The sequence below is a fragment of the Rhizophagus irregularis genome, chromosome 23 (genome assembly GCF_026210795.1).
Source record: "Rhizophagus irregularis chromosome 23, complete sequence".
Lineage (NCBI taxonomy): Eukaryota > Fungi > Glomeromycota > Glomeromycetes > Glomerales > Glomeraceae > Rhizophagus > Rhizophagus irregularis.
Window position 1 is genome coordinate 2461397 of NC_089451.1, and position 25783 is coordinate 2487179.

The 25783-nt window shown below is 27.1% G+C and overlaps 4 protein-coding genes across 4 annotated transcripts; 2 read left to right on the top strand and 2 right to left on the bottom strand.

The window, feature by feature from the left end:
- On the top strand, positions 1–5342 carry OCT59_015513 (uncharacterized protein; the record flags this gene model as incomplete). Its single annotated transcript, XM_066140063.1, has 11 exons — positions 1–232; positions 337–1350; positions 1421–1562; positions 1636–2464; positions 2559–2913; positions 3019–3147; positions 3221–4110; positions 4199–4223; positions 4307–4406; positions 4482–4781; positions 4859–5342. The coding sequence occupies 11 exons, from the start codon at positions 1–3 to the stop codon at positions 5340–5342; spliced, it is 4500 nt and encodes a 1499-aa protein (XP_066002880.1).
- Positions 5343–8807: 3465 nt separating this feature from the next.
- Positions 8808–11037, top strand: OCT59_015514 (uncharacterized protein; the record flags this gene model as incomplete). The annotated part of the gene is made up of 3 exons (XM_066140064.1): positions 8808–8871; positions 8940–9594; positions 9708–11037. 3 exons carry the CDS (start codon positions 8808–8810, stop codon positions 11035–11037), a joined length of 2049 nt encoding a protein of 682 aa, XP_066002881.1.
- Positions 11038–13022: 1985 nt separating this feature from the next.
- Positions 13023–13853, bottom strand: OCT59_015515 (uncharacterized protein; the record flags this gene model as incomplete). Its single annotated transcript, XM_025315549.2, has 1 exon — positions 13023–13853. One exon carries the CDS (start codon positions 13851–13853, stop codon positions 13023–13025), a length of 831 nt encoding a protein of 276 aa, XP_025182540.2.
- A 96-nt stretch (positions 13854–13949) lies between these two features.
- OCT59_015516 (uncharacterized protein) lies at positions 13950–14506 on the bottom strand (the record flags this gene model as incomplete). Its single annotated transcript, XM_066140065.1, has 1 exon — positions 13950–14506. The coding sequence occupies exon 1, from the start codon at positions 14382–14384 to the stop codon at positions 13950–13952; it is 435 nt and encodes a 144-aa protein (XP_066002882.1). The 5' UTR covers positions 14385–14506.
- Positions 14507–25783: the final 11277 nt, after the last annotated feature.

Here is a 25783-nt window from a genome sequence, read left to right on the forward strand (position 1 = left end):
ATGAGCGAAAACTATCCCCGTGTGATTGAAGTTGACGCTCGAAACGAAAATAATAATAATAATAATAATATATTTAAAAACGTTATTAATAAAATAAGGATTGTAAATATATTTAAGAGTAAAAAAGATCCGAGTGAAGACGTAGGTTATGGAAATGATGGTACCATTAAGAAGGAGGATTATCAAATTGCAATTTGTCAAGATGGAAAATTTGCTGTTACATTTGATACGGGTAAAAAATTAAATTTTATTATTTAAAAAACAATTTAAAAAATCGAAGAAGGACCTTCTACGAAGACTGGAGTATAATTTTAACTTTTTTTTTTATTGAAATAGCAAACCTTCGGGTCAAAATATTGGAAAATACCGATCATCGTCAACCAAGGTTCAATAAGAAGAAGGAGGTAGATTCCAGCAATCAAAATGAATCCAATGGGTCCGTTGAGATTGATAAAACAATCGCTTATTTTAAAATAAATGATGACTTCAGTATTAACAAATATTATAAGACAACATATAAGCCTCTTCCATTTAAAGAAACTCATGGTGTTGGTTCTTCAAACAGTGACGATATAACAAAAGAAAATATCTCGAAAAAGGATGATAAATTTAGATGGTCTTTTGATATATCGAATATGTATAAAAAGAATGATACTGAATATTTTATTCTTGTCTCCATATCTCGTGTAAAAATTGACGAGGATATGAAGGGTACAAAAGAGAAAAATATTAAAGTTACAAAGCTTGATTATAAAAGAGAATATCTTAGTTCAAAGAAATTTAAATGTTCGTCGCCGTCTGACGATTGTGAATTAGACGTAAAAAACAATAAATTTTACGAAACTCATGATACTGCAGTTGATATACAATCAGTACCTAAAAGTGAAAATTTTAATGCTCCAGACGATAATATACTTGAAAAAACCGATGAAATCAAAAAAGGAATTTCTATTTATCGTCTTGATTTCATAAAAAATAAAGAAATTGAAGTAAATTATGTTCTCAAAGCTGTAACTTGTTATCATTCTGACGTAATTTCAGGGATATGTAAGTTTATAGATTCAGGTGAAGTCGATAAAGACAAATCGTGTGATACTCAACAAAGAAGATTTATAATATTGAATTTCCGTGGGATATATAATTTTGAATTTAGTGATTATTGTGATTATTTTGATTTAAATGAGAAATTTGAATATCCACAAAGTGTTAGATATGAATTGGACAACTGGTTTACACGTACAGATGATGATTGTGATGATTGTGGTGATTGCATGGGACGACTTATCTCATGTATTTACAATAAATATTTTTTAGTTACACAATACAAAAATAACGTGCAATCTCTTGAAGGTAAGAACATATTGTTTATCTTTTACATATAATTGAAAATTGTATATTAAAAAAAAAAATCTATTTTTAGTATATAATCTCGCAAAAATGGAATTAGAAACTACCGCAAAAAGAGTTGAAAATAAGAATAAATTCGTAAAAAATTACTATTCTAATATATTTTCGGTTAATAGATTACAACTTTGCTTTACTAGAGGAATTAGTATTGTTAAGTAAGTTGTTATTGTATTGTGTTTTTTTCATTAATCAATTATCTTTGAATATAATATGTCGTAAATTTATTAGGTTGTATTATATGGAAAATGGTTTACAAATCGCATCAAAGAGGTTTGATGAAATAAAAAAAATACATTTATTAGAATTTATTGATAGTGATGAAAAATTACTTATTTTAGGCGAATGTCCAAAAGGAGTGATGATATCTTTAGTTTGGGATTTATATAATACCGGTAAAGTTGAAATATCGAGGTTAGATAATTGTCCAATTACTCGTTTAGCTAGAACTTCAGGAAATATTTTACTAATTGAAGATAATGGAAAAGTTTCATCAGTCCTTAAAAAAGTTGAAGAAAATTTAAAATTAAAAAAAGTTGATTACAAAATGATAACAAATAATAAATGTCATATAGATTTTAAACCAGTTAATGACACTGAACCATGGGTGTTGAGTAATTGCGAGAGGAAATTTTATTGTCTTTACCATAATAAAGAAGGAACACAAACAAATACTTTACAACTAATTGTTGGTAGATCAACTGTTCAAATTTGGCATCAAATCCAAGATGATAGTAAAAACAAAGATGTTCTTCCTAACAAAGGTGAACCATTTCTTGAATATATATGGACAAATCGTATTCCAGTAAATCAAGAATCTGAAAAAACAAGATTACAAATTGAAGAGTTTACTTATGATGATTTAGATAATTTTTGTTTAAAGGTTTATTGGCATATAAAAGAAAATAATGGAGTTTTAAAAAAGAAAGAAAAAATAATTAAACAAAAAGATATTAATGAAAAATTTCATGCTGTAAGGCATGCTTGTAAAGCATTAGAACATCTTAATAAGCGTTATAAAAGCAAACGCCTTGCAAATAATTACACTAGAGTACATAAAGTAGGTCGATTTTAAAAAAATTTAAATATTTTTTTTTTCATTTATAAGTTTCTTATAATAATTATTAATTGATATTTCTTTTTAATTAAAAAAGTACGAGGAGATGGTTGGTTACATCAGACATATAGTCTGGAGATTTGCTAAACATGAACCAGAAAATTTTAAATTGTTAGATGTTCGACATAATGTTATGAAAAGTCTAATTCTTAGTGATTGCAATCATTTGATAAAATTTATATTATTTGGAGATGAAGAAACTGTTGAAAATAGTAAAGAGAATGAAGTAAAAGAGGTTGTAATAAGACACATACCAAGAATTAAATTATGGCCAGGAAAAAAGTTTTTAATGGATGATGATCTTGACTTTGATGAAAGGAATGATGGAATAGAGGATAATGAAAAAATCATACCAGAAAACAATATGGAATTAGCAATTTATCATTGCAAGGGTAAATTTCAATCCACTTTCTGCTGGCATTAGGAAAATTATGTTGGCTATTCTATCATTATGTTAATATCACAATTACTAATTTCATTTTCAAATTTTACTATAGGTCGCGAACTTAAGGATACAATTGTTATTGCTTATTTCTTGGAATATTATACTAGACATGCAACAGATTATGCGGGTTGGATGTGTACTGTTTCTAAAGCCATTCCTTTATTATTCAAGTATAATTATGGTTTGTAATTCAAATTTAATTGATTTCATTTGAAAGATTTTAGAATATTTATAGTTTTTATATTATTTAATAGACGATTATGCTAGAAAGTTATTTTATAAAGAATGTTTTGCAGATCAGGATCACTTCTCAGCTCTAGATCCTAATGAGATAATTCCAGAGGAATACCGAGAAAGGCGTAATCATAACATCAAGTTTAGAGCATTTAGACCTATAATCGAATTAAGGACTGATAAATATGAATTATATTATAAGATCCTAAACCCATTAGTGGATTTTAAGAATAAAATGATCAAAAGATATGAAAATTTTGATAACAATCTTGGAAAATCGCCATTAGCTCTACGTGTAGTTCCCCTTCCTAGCTTTACTGTAAATGACATTCCAAGGAAAAAAGAAAAGTATAATTTGAAAAAAAACCTTTTAAATATTTTTTTGTTCTTATTTATACCACGATGGTATCAGATTGGTCGAGGTGATGTGAAGAAGCTAAGTCCTTTTTCTAGGATGATATTATATGAAAATAATGATGATATTTATGACAATCCAGCAACTGAAGCAGTTGTCGATTTTCGTTGGAGAGAAACAAGAAATTTCTTTTTTTTACTTTTTCTTCGATTTCTTATTTTTGCCATTTGCTTTACATTAGTTAGCTGGGCATATATGGATCACACAACTATTATCAATCAAAATTTTTTGTTAACATTAATTATTATATTCTATTATTTGGCAATTTATCAACTTATTACTGAAGCTTTACAGTTTCATTATCGTGGATTTAAAAAATATTTTGGTGAAATATTTAACATTTTTGATATAGTTTCTATTACTCTATCTGTAGCTATAATGACAATAATACTTAATGATTTCCAATTTTCTGATGGTTTTGAAAGTGTTAAAGAAACTGATACTAATTTAACTGTATGGATATCATTTTCAGTTTTTTTACTTTGGATTGAATTTGTAAGCTTTGTTTATATAATTTGATTATTTGATCATTTCTACTTTTATACTTTTATATTAAATTTATTAATCAACTATTAAATTTTAGATTTTCTATCTCCGTCTAATACCAGGTAAAAAAAAAACTCTGCAAAAATATTATCATTATTACATGTCCACATTATTAATTATTAACTTATTTTTTTCTAATTTATAGCTATTGATATATATATTTATTATGTTATAATTATTTTCAAAGCCATATTTCCGTTCTTCTTGTTTATGTCAATCGCTATATTCGCATTTGCACACACAATGTATGAAAAATCTAATATATTCATTTCAAGTTCAAATTTCAATATAACTAAATTCTCTTGCTTTATAATATTTAGGTTTATATTACTCAGAAATCCTACGAATATTAAAATCAAAGATACTACATTCAGTGGAAATGCAACAAATGATTCAACAAATGAAACATTTCATATTGAACTTAAATCCGATTTTGATCCAAAATCAATTGATAATCCATTTTCATCTTTTTATGAAGCATTAATGGCAGCATATTTTTGGATCGGTGGTGATTGGGTTCAAAGAGATGAATTTAGTTATTGGGCTGTTGATCTATTTACTTGGATTGCTAGCATAATCCTTGTATACGTTTTATTAAATATGTTGATTGCTTTTATGACGTAGGTTAAACACAATTTATTATTACATAACATTAAATATAATATTATCATTATTAATTTCTTTATTAATGTTTTAGTGGTGTATATGAAAAAGCAGAAATTAAAGGTAGACAAACTTCATTAAGACTTCGAGCAAATCATATAGCAGATTATGAAGCATTACATCATATTAATTTTTGGGAACCTGAACCTGAACCAAAAAATATTTATTATTTTGGTCAATCCAAAAATTTTGAAGAATGGTATAATACAAGAAAAAATCAAGGTTCTATTTATAAAGAATTTGAAGAAAAATCTACTTTTACAAAACATATTTTTAAAGAAAGTGATTATGATAAAATTTCAATTTGGAAATATGATGAAAATGATATCATGAAAGAAATTGAAAAAATTACAATCATAAAAAATGATTTAAATAATAATATTGATTATTTTATTAAAAAATTTTCTGATTTAAAGAATGAAAATGATAATGATATTAATAATGATGAAATTAATAATATTATTAATAGGATTAAAGATTTTGAAAATATTCAAATTAAAAATATTTTGATAGATTAAAAAAAAAAATTTTTTGTTCTGTTATTAATTTGGTTTTTAAAAAATCTTTTTTTATAATTTTTTTTTTAAAAAAAACAAATATCAATTTATTTTTTTATTATTCATTTTTTATATATTTATTTATTTTTTTTAAATTTTAGTTTATTAATATATTAATTTGTTAATTTATTTTGTACTAACAATTAATAAAAATAATTTTTAATATCTTTTAAAAAAATTTTGAAAATTGTACAAATACAAATTTTATAAATAAAAACATTTTTTTACAATTGTGAATAAAATATATATATAAATACAGAGTTTGCGTAAAATCCGTCCTTTTTTGGATCCCTTCAATATGTTTTATTTTTCTAACCCTAAACTTAATAAAACTCCTGACCAACTAAAATTTTATTTGATATAATAAATAATTCATAACATAAATAAATAAAGTCACATTTAAATTATTTAATGATCTTCGCACTTTCTCCTTAAAATTTAAAAATAATGAATAGAATTAACACATAACACATAACAAACAGGTTTTTTTTTTTATGCATTACCATTTTAACAACGATAATGATATGTTATTTTTTCTAATAAATAAGGAATTTTCTTTTTTAGTTTTTTATTAATTTACATAATTGTTTCATAATATTTCAGCCTCAATAAGAAAACATGCATCTTTGAAAATAATAAAAAAAATGAAAAATAAATTAAATCTCCTTTTGACTTCCTTAAATGATCGCTTTTTTATTGTCTTTGATTTGTATTATGTGTCACAGATACTATTAATAAGGATTTACTATTTGGTTTTTTTCTACATATATTGGGTATTTTTCCAACTTTGCTCTACATTTTTCTCGAAATTATCATAATAAACTAGAAGTTGCAATTTGTGGGGGACTTCGTCCCCCTAAGTGATTTTTTTGTATGACTAAAAGGATTTCTCTTTACATAAGCGTAAATACTTTTTGGATGTAATACTGTTTAAAGGCATATAACTTGGTTTGTAAAAAAAATCATCTTTTCGATAAAAATAATAATACGGATTTTACAAAAAACAAAAATTGGTTTAGCATCAATTATTAGTCATATTATATACAATTTATTTTGTAAAATTTTCGCCAACAATTCTGATTTTAAATTATTACAAATTTTTACTAGCAGTTTCGCATCGGGAATCGGGATTAATGTTTTTTAATAAATATATATAACAGATAATAAATTATGTATATAAAAAATATTATGTAAATAAGTAGAGATATAAATAAAAAATCTATACTCTATAGATTATTATAGATTATTTTAGTGATTATTAAATAGATAGTCACTATGTGTTGAAATAGTTTTTTTTATTTACAATTAAAAAATATTGGTTTATATAATCAAATGATAAAAATACTTTTTTTTTCCTTTCTTGAATGCTTTTATCGTAATATAACTTTGTTATTAATAAAAAAAATGAACAATATTAAAATAAGTATTATACTAATCATTTAAAAAAATTATCTATGTAATTTAAAAATTATATTAATTTATTAATTTTTAATTTAAACCAATTTTATTTTCTACTAAGTATAAAAAAATATTTATCCTAACTAAAAAATCATGTTTATTCAAATGCTAATCATGAGCAAGTTATACAATATTATTAATTCGTGATTTTTTTTTTAGTGAAAACATTTTGTCAAAGTCCCAATTTCATCCAAAAAATTACTCATTCAAATTTTTTATAAGTATTAACGAAACGAATATTAATAAATAGTAATTACAAAATTTGACGTACAATAAAAATTTTAAAGTATTAAGCATATTGTTATTTTTCAAAATTCACAAAACCAAATATATAAACATGAAATTTTTATGTCGGTAAAGCAAAAAAAAAGATGATAAAATAGTAAAATTAATTTTATGTGCTTATAAACTAAAAAATACCGTCAGAGTTTATGTTCAAGAAAGAAAAAATATTATAAATCGATTTATGCTTATCTTGTGGATTGGTAATAAGACGTACACTCCCACACTCCCAACCCACACTCACCCAACCCACATACCTAAAGAGAGACGTAAAGAAAAAGGGCCTAAAGAAGATCTAATAAAGAGAAGACCTAGACAGAGAGAAGACAAACCTAAAAAAAAGATGACGTAAAAAAATAAAATGAAACACCACATATACAAACCCACACACAAACCCATACTCTCACACTTCCGCACTCCCAACCGCACTCCCAACCCACACTCCCACACTCCCGCACTCCCAACCCACACTCCCACACTTCCGCACTCCCAACCCACACTCCCACACTCCCGCACTCCCAACCCACACTCCCACACTCCCGCACTCCCAACCCACACTCCCACACTCCCGCACTCCCAACCCACACTCCCACACTCCCACACTCCCAACCCACACTCCCACACTCCCATCCTACACCAACCCACATAACTCCCAACCCACACTACCCACATACCTAAAGGATGACATAAAGAAAAGAGTCTAAAAGAAGACCTAATAAAGAGAAGACCTGGACAGAGAGAAGATAAACCTAAAAAAAGATGAAAAAAAAAGATGACGAGAAAAAAGATGACGAAACGAAGAAAAAAGATGACAAAGCGAAAAAAAAGACAATGAAGCGAAAAAAAGATGACAAAACGAAAAAAAGGGGTCTAAAAAAAGACCTAATAAGAGAAGACCTAGACAGAGAGAAGATAGACCTCGAAAAGAAAGACGACGAAAGTATATATTGTGTATATATAATATTGTTGACGAAAAAAAAAGTCGATGAAAAAAAAAAGAGGTAAGGTATTGAGGTATATAAATACTTTTTTCGAATAAATAGTGGATAGTTTAATAGGAAGTATAATATCTTGCATAATACAATTTTATTTAACATGATATATCTGCGTCTGATCTATTCCAGTTGGTTGGCTCGTGAAGATTTTTGTGGCTAATCCGTAATATATAAGAATGATAGTTTAGTGATTATTTTAAAAAAATTTTATTTCCCTAATTCTGATAATTCCGAGATGTTCTGATAAGTGGTAAACCATTTGATATCAGTAGAAAATAATATACGTCATATCACATTTGATTAGCTAATAATGACATAATAATTCGTTCATTAGGCCGGGCAAAAAAAATTTTTAGATTCTCGGGACATAAAATTTTAAAAATGACCCGGCCGGCCGGCATTTTTTTTTATATTTGTAAAATTTTTTTATATGTAAAATTTTTTTACGCCACATTGGCCAATAACTTATAATCACGTTATAAAATTTTTTACTATAAAAAAAAAATTTCCCATTTTTCGAAAAACTGACCCGGCCGGGTCACGAGAATCTAAATTTTTTTTTTGCCCGGCCTTATAAGGGGTTAACTTAAATATGAATTTGATTATTGAGTTGATAAGAAAAAATTTTGTTATTTTCTTAGCCATAAAAAAATAATATATATATATATTGTATATATTAAATACGACAAACATGACATATCAATATAGAAAAAGAACGATAAATGCATTTGAATTTGCGCAACATGCTACTTTACGTTTGACTGTTGATAATTTCTCTCAAAGAAAAAGCAGAAACAACTAATTGATGAACATAAAAGGCTAGATAATCTAGATAATTTATGTGATAAGAGAAAATATGTTGTTCATAATATCAATAAACAAGAGAATTTAACTCTAAATATTCAACTTCGGATATCAATATCAAATTTACAAGTTGATAATGTACCCACTGGAAGATTCTTGTTATGTCGAGTGATTTCCAGATTCGTAAAATTATATGCCCTTTTAGCTCTTGTGGAAGATCCAGAGGGTAATGTTGAAAGATTTGCTTTGTATAATTGGACAAATATTCCCAAAGAAGGTCAATCAAATATTAAATCTATAAATCAATTATTTTTACCAATTGGAACTCTACTTGTCATCAAGAATATATCTTATGAATATGTCACTGGTAATATAACCATAATTCGTTCTAATAACCCTGATGATGTCATCATCGTCGATCAAAATAACAAGTCGTTTAGTGACGTGAAATGGTCCACGAATGAAAAGAAAGTTGAGATAAAGAATGCCGATGATTTCCATCGTTGTGGAAATGATTATTTTTCTTCAAGTAATTATATTGCAGCTAATTATAATTATTCAAATGGCATCAAATTGGAGCCACAAAATGTCACTTTACTTATTAATCGAGCAGAAACTTGCCTTCGATTGTATCAATTTCATAATGCTCTTAAGGATACAGAGATTGCTCTTATGTATGAACCCAATAATTTAATAGCAGCTTATCGCAAGGGTAAAGCTCTTTGTGGTCTCAAACATTATAAAGAAGCCACTAATATACTTCAAAATTTACATCAAAGAACGAAAGGTTATATTATAATACTTCAATTAAACAAATTATGGAACATGCGGAAATGTTGTCTTATGAAAATAAAAATGGAAAATATGATTATTTACGTATATTTGATGAATTCTATGAGAGGTCTAAAATTAAAAAGGATAGTAAGGGTAATGATGTTTGGATTTATGAAACGGGTCCAAGATTAGATCATGCTGATTTTTTAAATGACAATATTAAAATTGAACTTGTAGAAGGAAAAGGAAGAGGTTGGATCGCTAAATGTGACATTCCTGAATATACTTTGCTGATGGTCTCTAAAGCATTTAAAGTAGTTTTTAGTAATGAAGTTTTTGGAACTATGATAAGCGATACCCAAAATGATGATTCGCTTGTTGAAGAATTAACTACATGTATTACTCTGAAACTTATTGCAGAACCTTATTATTGTCAGGAAGTGTATCAACTTTATGATGGTTTAAATCTTAGCGAAAATGAAAAAATTGAATTAATCAACAAAAATGAAGTGAATATTAATTTAATTGTACATACTCTCCTGCACAATGATTTTGGTTTAAATTATAATGAATTTAATCTTAAAACTGAAATAACCGGTACAGGACTGTGTATCTTGCCATCTTTGTTCAATCATGCATGTATTGATGAAAATGTAAACCATTTTTTTCTTGGTGATTTGATATTCCTTCGAACTAATCGGCCTATTTCAAAAGGTGAAGAGCTAATTATTAATTACAGAAATTTTGCCTTTTGTTATGAAGAACGATTAGTTTATCTTAAAACTATGATGAACATAGATTGCCAATGTAGATTGTGCAAGTTGGAAAGATCTGAATCACAAGAAATTAGACTTAGAATGAGAGAACTCTTGAAAATCTATAATGAATCAATCAAACCTAAATTATTAGAATCACATAATGTTGATCCTTCTCTTATTAAAGAATTAGAAGATATAATTGCTAAATTAAGTAGTCTTCGAAAAGAACATCCAGATCTAGAATTCAATACAATGGAACTTAGAATTATGCTGGGATATGCTTACCGTAAAAGTGGAAATAATAAAAAGGCTCTATCTATTTTGAAAGAGGCATATGATTTATATAAAACAATTTGTTTAAGTCAAATTCGTGTCATAATCAATAATATTCTAATTATCAGTTTAGAACTCGAGTTGTTTGAAGAAGCTAAGAAATGGGTTGATATTATATTGAAAATAGTTGTAGAACCTATAATGGGTAAACTTGAGGATGATAAACCTGAATGGAGAAAAGAAGCATTGCGTTTGACAGAAAAAATTTATCCGAAAATAAATTCATTTGCTGAAACTTTAGAAATAGTATAAAGAAATTTTTAGTTAAATCAAATCATGCAATCTAAATAAATAAATAAATAAATAAATGCGAATTTAACTATTTTTTAAGTGACTTGTTATAAATTTACATATATACTGTAAGCATATTTAGTATTAGTGTTTCATGTAAATCATACATTGAATTTACCTCGTATATATAATAACCTATATTTTGCAATGTAATCTCTAAATTTTGTAGCTATAATACTTCTTTATACATACAAGGATAAACTTTATTAAAATATTCTATTAGCCGATTAAAAACCCGCCTTTAATTCCATTTCATTTTAATTGGTAATATAATTTATATTTACTTGAAAATGAAAAGGCAAAAAGGATCGCTCATGAATGAAATTCTGTTAAATAATAAGTTATTTCAGTACTTAAAATTTTAAAAGAAAGAAAATCATTTATTTTATTTTATAAATCAAATATAATAATAAGAAAAAAATAATATATAATTACGCAAAACTAAAAAATATAAACTATATAAAAAAATAGTATTTCATAAAATTTTACCAAACCCTTAAAAAAAAAGTCGAATAGAACATAAATGTGAACACCCGAAAAATGTTGATGAATGATACTTGCTAATCCGAATGTACGAAGTAGAAAGTGAGAGATTCTCAACGATATTTGAAATATTTTGTCATAATCAGATTTTGCGTATTTTACGGATTCACGAAATTAGAATAATGATTTTGAATTATTTAAACTATTGGAATTGAATATAAGCGAAGAAAATGATATAAAATCAAATGTTATTTATAAACGAATATAATCATCATTAGTAAAAATTGGATACATTAAAAAATTTGTCTTGTGAATGGATCGTTTGATTGCCTTAATGTATAAATATTGGTATGTCTTATTTGTATATGATTTCTACATTTATGAAGGATATGATAGGATGATGGGTTCATTGGAGTTAGTTCAGAATCTACATTTTTTCTTTGATACAGAGAACTTTTGCAATCGAAAGTAATAAAAGAAAATAGCGAAAATTAAAAGAGAATAATTCATTAAAGTAAAATTAAATTGAGTTCGTGTGCTTCGCTTAGTTTTTTTTTTTGGTAACCGTATTTAGTCATTTTATTAGTAAATATAACGCATCATAATACATAATAATTATAACATCAATACTTTGAAGCTCAAAATCTTTTGACAATAAACCTCTCCATACCAAAGCCAATGGATTGTCTAACCAAGGCGAGGATATACATAACCAAAGAATTTCTAAAATAAAACCACTATTACTATTAGGGATGGCAACGGTCAGTCACGGTCAGTTATCGGTCGGTCATAACCGGTTAAGGGTCTTTGACCGACCGACCGTTTTGGCTGACTGTTTTTCTGACCGTTTAACTGACCATTTAACTGACCGTTTAACCGATCACTTTTTTCTTTTTAACAAATTTTAATCAAGAAAAAATGTTAAAAAGTGTAATTTAATCAAAAAAAAACGTTATTTAACTTTTTTTATTGATTAAATTCGTAAAAAAAGTGTTAAGTGAATAAATATGGCTAAATAATTGGTTAAATGGTCAGTTAAATGGTCAGTCAAACGGTCAGTCTAACCGGTCAGTTAAATGGTCGGTCAGAAGCCTTTGACTGAATGATATCAGTCACAGTCATAACCGGTCATGACCGGTTAATAACCATGACCGTTGCCATCCCTAATTACTATGTATTAAACTAAACTAACTAAAAAAAAAATTATTTCTTTTGTAAAAGCTATCGTTAGAATACATACGACTAGTTACATTGTTGTGTCATTTACTAACAAAGGCTAAATTATAAATTTGCTAAACTATTATGATGCTAAACTAACCTATTCTAAAAATTTTAAAACTACTTATCCAATACGTTACCTTTTCTTTAAGTTTTATCTATTTTTACTATTTTTATATCTTTAATCTTTTAATATGTTTTTGTATTTTATTATGTTTTATCTATGTCTCATTTACCTTCCCTTGCTACCACCATTTATTATGTCTCCTTGATAGAGTGGAATGTGTACTCGAACTACCTTGTTGTTTCCACTCCATACGAAAACCATTTGATCTTGAGGCATTATTCTTATAAGTAAAATAAGCAAATCTTCTATTAACTTCTCGTAATTCACCACTTTCGCTAATGTAATCGTCTTCTTTCTTGATCAACAATCCACTTCCCATGTCAAATCTCTGTATAGATTTATTAATTGCTGTCATCAAATCTGATTCCGTGTTAAAATATAAAATAATGAAGCGCATTCCCTTAACCCTAATAATTTTTCCAAAAAAAACGTGAAAAGTTTTCACCATATCTTTTATAACTAATATGTCATCATTCTGCACACCATTTTCCAATCTTTTAATAGCTTGCCAACGAAATTTATCTTTAACTTTGCTATATGATAATCTTGAATCAAACATCCTAATAAAGTATGTTCTGTCATTGTTTCTTGTTAATAACACGTTCACGCCGCCCTCTTTGTATATCTTCTCGTATGCATTGCTGAAGCGCAGCATCACCCTAACGGTCTTGTACTTATAACATCGTTTACATCTAATATGTTCTACAACTCCTACATTTGCATTCAACAATCCTAAAATTTTCTCATCACTCCAATACGCAGGCACATCATAAAACGTGATGTCATGTGACTTCTCGGCAAAATGTTTTTTCAAATGATCTTCATCTTTATCGCTCATATCTATTCCGATTTCGGTGATCGTTCCAATTTTAGCATGTTGTGACCACGCCCTTTTTCTTTTTTTGTTAGGGCGTTTTTTCTTTTTCTGCGTCTCCTTATCTATTTCCATATTCGTCACTTGACTCGTTAGCTTTTCCTCTTTTATTTTTAGCGCTTTTATTTTTTCCCATAAAATATTATTTGCCTCATTTTTCTCCAATATTATTCATTCCTTTGCTATTACATCTGCTTCTAAATTCCTGATTCTATTTTCTAAATCTTGTGTTACTAAACCGTTTGCCAGGCTAGTATCCGCCATCATTTTTTTCAAATCCTCAGAATTATCCAAAATTTCTGCATTTTGCATTTTGATTTGTTCATATTTTACCGCAGCACTTTTCTCACGATACAGTAATGCTTCTACGATACTTTGTATATGTTCACCTGCCCATTTTATTAGGAATAAAGATAGAAAATAATACACCGCTGTTACTTTCGTCTCTGGTTTGTTAAGGCGTATTGGTATCTTTCCCAGTTTTGAAATAGTAGGCGCTATAAATTTTTTTTCTAACTCTATGTATTCTTCTATTTTCTTGCACTTTACTACTTCCCCCAAATAATTATCAAAAATGTCATGAAAGGGGTTAAAAAAAGCTTTCATATATGGTTTCTTGTTGTTGTTAAGTGTTAACCCACGTCAGGATCTCTTGACGACTTGTATCTGTTGCTGTATCCATATTGTATGTCTTTATTAATAAAAATTTTAATTATTCGTCTTTTCAAAAAATTTGGTTAAGAGATCACCTGGGAAGAGTTTTTTTCCGTGTGCTTCGCTTAGTTGATCACGCAGATAACTCATACTACACCACTAGCTAGTTAGCATTCTACACAAAGTTACTGACGAGATTGAGCAATTTCAATTTGGAATTTATTAATTACTGACTAGCAGTCATCCGTTGCTTACACCGGCCAATGAGTTTGTTTAAATAGAAAATTTTAATATTATAATGTAATACTAGTAAGTATATGTATTAAATTATATTTATACATTTTCGAAAAAACTTCAATATTATAAATATTTCGGCTTATTAATTAATTATAAATTTATAATTTCTTATTATTTTATATTACGCCAATCTTAAACTTATAACCAACTTAGGAAAAATATTTGAACAATTAAATGTATTAGAATCTGTTCATTTCATTTATTGTTTATTCTTTTGATAATTATTTTACTCAATAAATTATTAATTTGACCAAACCAAATGAATTAAAATAAAATCTGGTGATTATTTAGAGAATTTCATTTGGTTATAATAATCAATTATTAAATCTGTAACAATTTCTTATTTTTTTGATTTTTTATAAGGGACGGGCATAAAAAATTCTTAGTATATATAGTGTAACATAAGATTTATTGTAAGTCGGCATCAACATTGCAGCCAGATCAATTGCAACTGGAATTTATATAAATACTTTAAGATTATCTTTACATATTTTTGAATTTGTAAATCATTTTTTTATTGAGCGTTCAATTTAATTGAAAAAATCTTAATTAACTTTCTATCAACATTTATCAATTTTCTTACATGATATATTAATAATAATTTTATAAATATTACTAATGTAATATTTTATTTCTTTATTTATAATGAATTAACTAATTTTTTAAGTTACATGTTGTATTGATTTTAAAAAAATTAATAATTTTATTTAATAATATAATTAAGTTAGATTATAAATAATAAATTTTTGCTTATTATTAATAAAAAATATTTTTGAAACTTCTTCTATTTTCTGGGTTTCTACCTGGTCTTGATGATTAGATAATTAATAATCAATATGATCTATAAATAGAAATAAAGGGTTATCCTATGATCACTCAGATAAATGAGTTATTGAATTACTAGACTGATATCAGAACGCTCATCCACGCTTACTCAGGCATATATACCAGATTTCATCTAGACTCACAAAGAATCCCGACAAATAAATATATTTGGAAAACCTTAGACATATATATACGTGGGCAGACCCATGAACTAAATCGTAAAAAAGCCTTCATTGCAATTAAAGCTCGATTGAACACAATAACTCACCTAATATCAGGGATAATAAATAAATGATATTGTTAAGAATAGGGTGGTAGGATGGTAGTTGCAACCCAGGATTCTAATCACCTACAAGAATAATTAGTAATTACAATTTATGCTTTTATAAAGGCCCAAAACTATTCCTACTTATAAGAAATTTTTAAATATAAATTTTACTCTATTTGATATTTTATTACTTATAATGAGTCATAATTATTAATATTTACAATAAAATGAATAATTACAATCCTTGATTACTAATTTTACATTATTTTTTAACTTACAATGAGTCATAATTATTAATATTTATAATAAGATGAATAATTACAAACACTGATTATTATATTCTTTTTTTCAATAAAATAACTTATAATGAGTCATAATCATATAAGATGAATAATTATAAACCCTGATTACTAATTTTCCATTAATAAAATAACTTATTTTGAGCCATAATAATTAATATTTACAATAAGATGAATAATTACAAACCCTGATTACTTTTATATTCTTTTTTTTCAATAAAATAACTTAGAATGAGTCATAATCATTAGTATTACAATAAGATTAATAATACCTAACTTTACAGATTATTATTCATTATTTATATTTGGTAAATTAAGACATAGTTACCAATTTTTACAATGAAATGATTTGTAATGAGTTATAATAATTAACTTGAATTATGGTTCTTTGGGTTAGCACACCAAGGTGGCGCTGTCTATAATGGCGGTTTGGTTCACGGTTATTTAAATTGCTTTCGGCTCCCATATACTAGTTTATCCTTGTAATTTGTACCATGACTTTGTTCACGTGGAAATTAATATTAGGAGTGTGGTGTATGATGTATGTTTCGTTTTCCTCTCCCCCTGATCAATGTTGCTGCACCTCAACGCTGGTGATCAGGCAAGGTAACAACAAGTTTTTTCAAAGATTTGGCCAAGTCAGCAACAATATAAGCCGTCATAAATCAATTTAAATTTGTTAAATTGTCCTTATATTGTATGATAATTGTGGTGCGATTTTATTAGTTTAGATAGAGAGACTCAATAACTCTAGAAAAAATAGTAGCCGGATTGGTTTGCAGGTTACGCTTACGATAAAATTATATATCAATTTATAGCATTATGATTCCAATTTTTAATATAAAAGAATTTATTCATGTATTATTATTAAATCTTGCCACATTTTTTTAGCTTATTATTCTATTTTTTTCTAGTGTCATAATGTCAATATTCATTTTTCCGATGATTTGAATTTGGGAAAATATATTTTAACTACAAATGATTTGTTATGATTCTTCTAACAACCATTTGGCTTTAAATACAATTAGGAATTAATAAAGTTTAAAATGCAATTATGTAATTAGAAATACATCAAAAAATATGAGTTTTTTAATATTTAACTTAAGGAACTATTTGACCAGTAAACTTACCCAGTAAAATATTGGGGTTGGTACGAAATCGAAACTCGAAATCCCGAAGGTACATAATCCCGACACTCTAAATCCCGAAATGTCAAAATCCCGAATTGCCATAATCCCGACATTTCATAAGCCTGACACTTCATAATCCCGAAATTCAAAATACCGAAAAGAAAAATCTTGAAATTTATTAATAAAATAAAGAAAATCAGTATTATAGGGGTGTCGGGATTATAAAATTCGGGATTTTGGCAATTCGGGATTTAGATATTTCGGATTTCGAGTTTCGGGATTTTGGACGGATCCCAAAATATTATATCGTATGACCGTTTATGACCTAAAAAAAAAAGAATACTGAAAACTATTCAAAAACTATACATTATCATTATTATGCGCGGAGATAGAATAAACTATTAACAGCAATGAATACCTATAAAGCGGCAAAGGTACATCAATTTAGAATTATGTATCAAATTCTTTGGTAATTTAAATGGTTATTATGAAAGAGTAAATTGTAAGAAATTGTAAAGATGAATGATTGTCATCTTTGAAAATGGTCATAAAAATAGATTTTACTAAAATTAATCGAATCGCACATTTTAATGTAACTTTCTCGCACGATAGTTGAAATAAATAAACTTTAAGTTTTTTTATTACTATATACTATCTGCTAGCAAATTTATTAGAATAATGATTTTCTATTCTCGTAATTTATAACATTGATACAATAAATACATTTTAAACTTATTTCTGATAAGAACATTGTATTTGTTTTAGCCCGGAAAAAATAATACTTTGATGCAACCAACAAAAAATTAATGATTCAAAATCGAATAATTATTTTAAGATGTCAAAATTAATTTGATAAATAAATACATAATAGATAAGTAAATAATATAATAATGAACACAGTATATAGTATACATATTTATTAAGAATTGTTAATGTAAAAGGACGGAATTTAAATATAAAATAAATTTATTCACCAATTTTAATTGGGAAATATTGATTCGTAAAGATTCTTTTTAAGTGATATTTGACGTAATATGTATCATTTATTCGTTCTTACATGAAGATGCACATCGGCCAGGACATTCTTCTTTAGGTACATGTTCCTCGCATGAACAGATGCAAGACTTGCATGGATCTTTAATGCTCAAACAAGCAATCTGAGGATAGACTTCCGCAATTAAAAATGTTAAGAAAAAAAAGTAAATGAAAATTTTGGATGGAGTAATGGAAACCATTTTTATGATGAATATGGACTTGAAAAGAAATGATATATTTTTTACTAGGTCAAAATTCGATGATATTTAAAAGAAAATGAATTATTATAAATTTACGAAATGATATATTTTTTGCTAGGTCAAAATTCGATGATATTTATAGGAAAATGAATTTACTGAATTTACTGACATACTAATTTTTTCCTGCATATGTATTATTTATTTCATGGGAAGTTGGAAATAATAGGGTTTTTTCGGGAACCCGCGTTTCCCTTCCCAGGGCAATCCCCAGGAGCGTGTCACCACTCATTAAATTTAACATTAAATTTATTAAATTTTAAACTAAAATTAGAAATTTCCCGGCCATCTATATGAGACCACTAGCAATTTCAAAAATTAGTATGAAGACAATCATGAGCGACAGTAGATTGATCACATTTAATATATTTAATCTACATTCGGCATTCGCCAATGATATTATGATTTTTCCCGCATATCTTAATATATTTAATCTACATTCGCCGCATATATAATATTTATATTTTGGTACGGCAAAAATAACGGTCCATAAGATCGACAATTTTCATTTAATTTTCATTTAATTTTCATTTAATAAATTACCGTATTGAACTAGTAAAATTTGGTTTAACCCCCGTTTCTATTCCGACAATTTTATTTCCTTTTTTTGAATACGTATTACGATTTATGTAACACTACCTATTTGACCCCTGAAATACATGTAGTCGTAGATCACGTAACACTTGCGAGTTATGCAACGCGGCAGACTTAAACGGAACCATTCCAAACTAAATATTAGTTTAACGTTCTTTCTATCTCAAAAATTTGAGGAGGGGAGGGAATAATTTAAATAAACATGACATTAAAAATTTCAGAAATATTCGGTACCACTCAATTTTAGTAAAGAGAGGGGGATATGTGAACATACAGTATGTGTTTAAAAATAAAGGGGAGGGGAGGACGTTAATCTAAAATTAATTTGGAGCGGCCTAATCTACATTCGTCAATGATATTGTGATTTTTCGATTTTTCCCGCATATCTTAATATATTTAATCCACATTCGCCGCACTTTTACGGCAAAAACGGTCCATAGGATCGACGAACCTGTAAAAAAAAGTCGATCCGTTTTTTTTATATTCCGTCTTTTTTCCGTAAAATCCGTAAAAGGCTCATATTTCCGGAATTAATAACCTTGTATCACGGAATTTATCGAATTATTTACATTTCCGTGAATGGATCCGTGAAAGGCTCACTTTTACGGAGTTTTTACAGAAATAACGGATAAAATTTTTTATAGGGTTGGATGATCTATCTCTCATTAATTCCCTAATGGACATCATACCGACATTCTAGTTTTCCTGACATGACATTATCCCGACAACATATATCCCGACAGACATTTTCCCGACATGTTGAAAATGATTTACGAAAAGTAATTTATTACTGCTGTAATAATGTATCATGTTTATAAATATAAATATAATTCTCTTACATGCTATCAAAACCAAAAATTTCAAAAAAGATTTAATTTGTAAGGAAACAATTTATTTAATTATTAGATATTGTAAAATTTGGAATTATACGATATAAAAAAATGTTAAGTCATTGAAAAAACTGTTTTAAATGAAATAATTAATAGCTTTATTTAAAAATAGATAATTTCATTGCTATAAAGTTAATTTTTCCACAATGATTAATTGAATTCATATGAAATCCGTTAATAAAAGATTTCCATAAAGGGAAACCAGTATTTTTGTCTTACGAAATAGAAACTGCATAAAAATAACGATCTTTTAATTTTAAGAATTGTTTGATAAAATAATTAATTATGTGATTATGGGGAAGAAATTTGATTGGCTTTATTTATACTTTTTTTTATCTCTACTTCGAAATTTACAGATTTTCAGGTTTTTGGAATTTTTCACTTATCCATTTTTTGCAACTAAAATAAATTTTTGTAGGTACGCAATGGGCTTCTGCTAGTGATTTTATTATAAAAATTTGCACTATAAAAATGAAATATACAGTATACATGAAATTGCGAATTTTTATTAAAATAAATATATGAATAAACAAATAATAAAAATTTTCTCCATATGTTTTATCTTAAATAATTGGGGGAATCACTTTTTTTAAATCGGGAAAATGTCTGTCGGGATATGTGTTGTCGAATAGCATGTCGGTATAATGTCCATTAGGGTATGTGTCATGTCGGTAAAATGTTCATTCGGGAATATGTCTTGTCGGGTAATCGTTGTCGGGCAAAGGGTATGTCGGGAAAAAGGTTGTCGGGAAATCGTGGTGTAACCGTCTAAAACAAAGAAAGAAAACGAAACAATAGTTAACATCTTATCTAAATAAAAAAATTTAATTCAAAAGAATTTAAAAAAGTAAAAAAAAACCAACAGTTGGAAATTTCACGCATCCAAAGGCCTGACCATCTAAGAAACAAGAAAATAAAATTTTATTTAACCACCAGTTAACTTTTTGTCAAATAAAAAAAAAGTGAAAGAAAAAAAATTTTAGACCCATCTAAAGAAAGAAAAAAAAATAAACCATTAGAACCATTCATTAAAAAAATAAAGATGAAAAAAAAGAAAAAATATCTTACCGGAATTCTGAATATCCCTTCCTCTACCAATTTCTTCTTCATCGATTATAAATTCATCATATTTAAAATAACGAATATACTCATTCTCTAGCTTTTTCTCAATCCATTTTTTTACCAAAGTTATTTTGACATTTAAGTTATAATATACTTATTTTTTTTAAAAAAAAAATCGGTATGAACTCTTAATTTTCATTGCATAATGCAATGATTTTTGTCTAATAAAGAAAAATATCAACATGTTACTAAACGTTCCGCTAAAGATTTTTATTAGAGAGAGTGAAACAAGAGGAAGAGAAAAAAACGGGGAAGGGAAAGGGTGAGACTGTGAGAAAGGAAAAGGGTTTGTTAAAGTTTTAAAAAAAAGTGGCTGATCTGTTAAAATTGTCACGTTAATCATGTGATATATAATTTCATATAAATTAGGGGCTTTTCCCCGAAATTTGATTTTTTTTTTCCTGCTTGACATAAAATAAATTTGATTTTGATATGTATATCCATTAGTGTCTATAGGGGGAATATAAATAATAAAAAAAATAAATGGTATTCAGAAATATTTTAAGAAATTTTTTTGTCTTACATTAGCTGATACTTAAGTATAAATATCTGCGCATAAAACCAATTGACTATTTCGGTATAATATAGTATCGTTAGTTCATTACTATGTAATTATAAGCAATGTAGTCACATTTTCAACATCGATATATGAAAATGAAAAAAATAATACTTAAAAAATATGGATAAATCTAATTGTAAAAATTTAAGATCAGGCGTAATGTAAACAATAACAAAAGATCAGTTGTGTAACTAAGACAAAAGAATTTTTTAAAAAATTTCAAGAAACTGCTTATAACTTAAAATTTTGTCTATGAAACTGTCTTAAATACATTAAGTAAAAGTTTTCCAAATTAAATTTTGCATATAAAAATTTTATTTGTGAAACACATATTAAATTTATTATTAAAAAAAATAAAAAAGGATGTTACAAATAAGATATGTAACAGGCTGTTACGAATACATTTTTTCAAAAAATATAATATAAAAAAAGCCATATTTATGATATAGTCACAATGTATCAAACAATGCAATAACAGTATTGTAGATGTATTGCAATTTCGTATTAACGTACAATGCATTGTTACGTTACTAAAATAACAACGTGATAATATAGTGAAAGCGATGTCATAAAATCACGGATTTCAGCAATGTTGTGATTGTACGACATGATAAACATATTCTTTGTACGTTCCAGTGGCGCAGCATATGTTTACGAAGAACCACCAGTTGAACCGGCAAAAATTGTAGCCGTTACGGCATTATGCACGAACGCGTAAAAGTAAACAGTGGTGACAAATAAGGATTTTACCTACTCAAAAAAAACAAAGTCCCTCAGATAAATATAAACAGCGCAAACCTGGTGGGATGTACGTCACGTGATGGCTAAATTTTTGCCGGTGCGGCTAGTGTAGAAAGTTACTGCGGCTGCGCCTTATCATTTGTATTTATGTCTCTTATTTCTTTCATAGTACAGTACACTCAGCAGGCAACCATACGTACATAGCTAAAGATCACCATACACTACACACAAGGGTTTCTATACACTACATGTTTCCTAATTGCCCCCTGAAAACTGTTCAAAACTATACATTATCATTATATGCGCGGAGATAGAATAATTATTAACAGCAATAGATACTATAAAGCGGCAAAGGTATATCAATTTAAAATTATGTATCAAATTCAATGGTTATTATGAAAGAGGAAATTATAAGAAATTGTAAAGATGAATGATTGTCCTCTTTGAAAATGGTCATAAAAAAATAGATTTTACATTTTAATGTAACTTTCTCGCACGATAGTTGAAATAAATAAACGTATGATTTATTTTAAGGTTTTTTATTACTATATACTATCTGCTAGCAAATTTATTAGAATAATGATTTTCTATTCTCGTAATTTATAACATTAATACAATAAATACATTTTAAACTTATTTCTGATAAGAACATTGTATTTGTTTTAGCCCGGAAAAAAATAGTACTTTGATGCAACCAACAAAAAAATTAATGATTCAAAATCGAATAATTATTTTAAGATATCAAAATTAATTTGATAAATAAATACATAACAGATAAGTAATTAAATATAATAATGAACACAGTATATAGTATACAAATTTATTAGAAATTGTTAATGTAAAAGGACGGAATTTAAATATAAAATAAATTTATTCACCAATTTTAATTGGGAAATATTGATTCGTAAAGATTCTTTTTAAGTGATATTTGACGTAATATGTAGCATTTATTCGTTCTTACATGAAGATGCACATCGGCCAGGACATTCTTCTTTAGGCACATGTTCCTCGCATGAACAGAGGCAAGACTTGCATGGATCTCGAATGTACAAACAAGCATTCTGAGGATAGACTTCCGCAATTAAAAATGTTAAGAAAAAAAAGTAAATGAAAATTTTGAGTGGAGTAATGGAGACCATTTTTATGATGAATATGGACTTGAAAAGAAATGATATATTTTTTACTAGGTCAAAATTCGATGATATTTAAAAGAAAATGAATTATTATAAATTTACGAAATGATATATTTTTTACTAGGTCAAAATTCGATGATATTTATAGGAAAATGAATTTACTGACATACTAATTTTTTCCTGCATATGTATTATTTATTTCATGGGAAGTTGGAAATAATAGGGTTTTTCGGGAACCCGCGTTTCCCTTCCCAGGGCAATCCCCAGGAGCGTGTCACCACTCATTAAATTTAACATTAAATTTTAAACTAAAATTAGAAATTTCCCGGCCATCTATATGAGACCACTAGCAATTTCAAAAATTAGTATGAAGACAATCATGAGCGACAGTAGATTGATCATTTAATATATTTAATCTACATTCGGCATTCGCCAATGATATTATGATTTTTATCTTAATATATTTAATCTACATTCGCCGCATATATAATATTTATATTTTGGTACGGCAAAAATAACGGTCCATAAGATCGACAATTTTTATTTTAATTTTCATTTAATAAATTACCGTATTGAACTAGTAAAATTTGGTTTAACCCCGTTTTTGTTCCGGCAATTTTATTTCCTTTTTTTGAATATATATTACGATTTATGTAACACTACCTATTTGACCCCTGAAATACATGTAGATCGTAGATCACATAACACTTGCGAGTTATGCAACGCGAAAGACTTAAACGGAGCCATTCCAAACTAAATATTAGTTTAACGTTCTTTCTATCTCAAAAATTTGAGGAGGGGAGGGAATAATTTAAATAAACATGACATTAAAAAATTTCAGAAATATTCGGTACCACTCAATTTTAGTAAAGAGAGGGGGATATGTGAACATACAGTATGTGTTTAAAAATAAAGGGAGGGGAGGACGTTAAACTAAAAATTAATTTGGAGCGGCCTAATCTACATTCGTCAATGATATTGTGATTTTTCCCGCATATCTTACTATATTTAATCCACATTTTCCGCACTTTTACGGCAGGCAGAAACGGTCCATAGGATCGACGAACCTGTAAAAAAAAGTCGATCCGTTTTTTTTTATATTCCGTCTTTTTTCCGTAAAAGGCTCATATTTCCGGAATTAATAACCTTATATCACGGAATTTATCGAATCATTTACATTTTCCGTGAATGCATCTGTGAAAGGCTCATTTTTACGGGGTTTTTGCAGAAATAACGGATAAAATTTTTTATAGGGGGATTTTCATAATTTAATCTACATTTCTCCAATGATAATGTGATTTTTCCCGGTCCATAGGATCACCAATAATTTAATATATTTAATCTACATTCGCCAATGATATTGTGATCGTTTTCTAGGGATGTGCGTGAAATAATTTCAGATTACATGATCAAAGACTTTTTGGCAAATGTACGAATTTATGAAATACATTTGAAAATTAATGAACAATAGAGGGACAATAGAATCACGTAGTGCCCACCCCTTATTAATTTTAGTACTAACTTTATTTACCTACCCTTATTTGTCTGAATAACCGCTTTTTCTTAAAGATGATTGACCCAAAATGTGGCACATTCGATCTTTATTGTTATTTTTTTAGAAAATATTTTTTGCTGTTTCGCGCGAAGAAATATAAGAGAAAGAACTTCAAAATATTTTAATTTCAAATATAACAAGAAACAAAATTCAATATTGTTAATATTTTTACATTTAAAATAAAATGTTTTTTATATATTATATTATAATGTTTTAATAATCAAATACAAAAATACAAAAAAATTTTTACAGAAACTTTAAACTAAAATACTTTTATTTGTAAATAAATACCAAAATTAATAAAATAAATTTAATGTTCAAGTATCCCTGCTGAATAACTTTACTTATTCAATAAAAGCAAGATTTGTTTGACCAAAACGCTTAAATTACGCCATGGTATTTGTATGAAAATTTGATAATATTACAAATAATGAAATAGTGAGTATAATTTTATGAATATACAAACCAACTTGGAGAAATATCTGAGAAGTTTCATACCTGCTGATTAACTTTGCTTATTTAACAAAAGCCATATTATTTTGTTAAAATAACAAGATAATATTGAGAGATTTTTGTACAAAAAACTCGTCTATTATAAACAAAATAAAGATTTAATGTGAAAATATACTCAACTTTACAAATAATA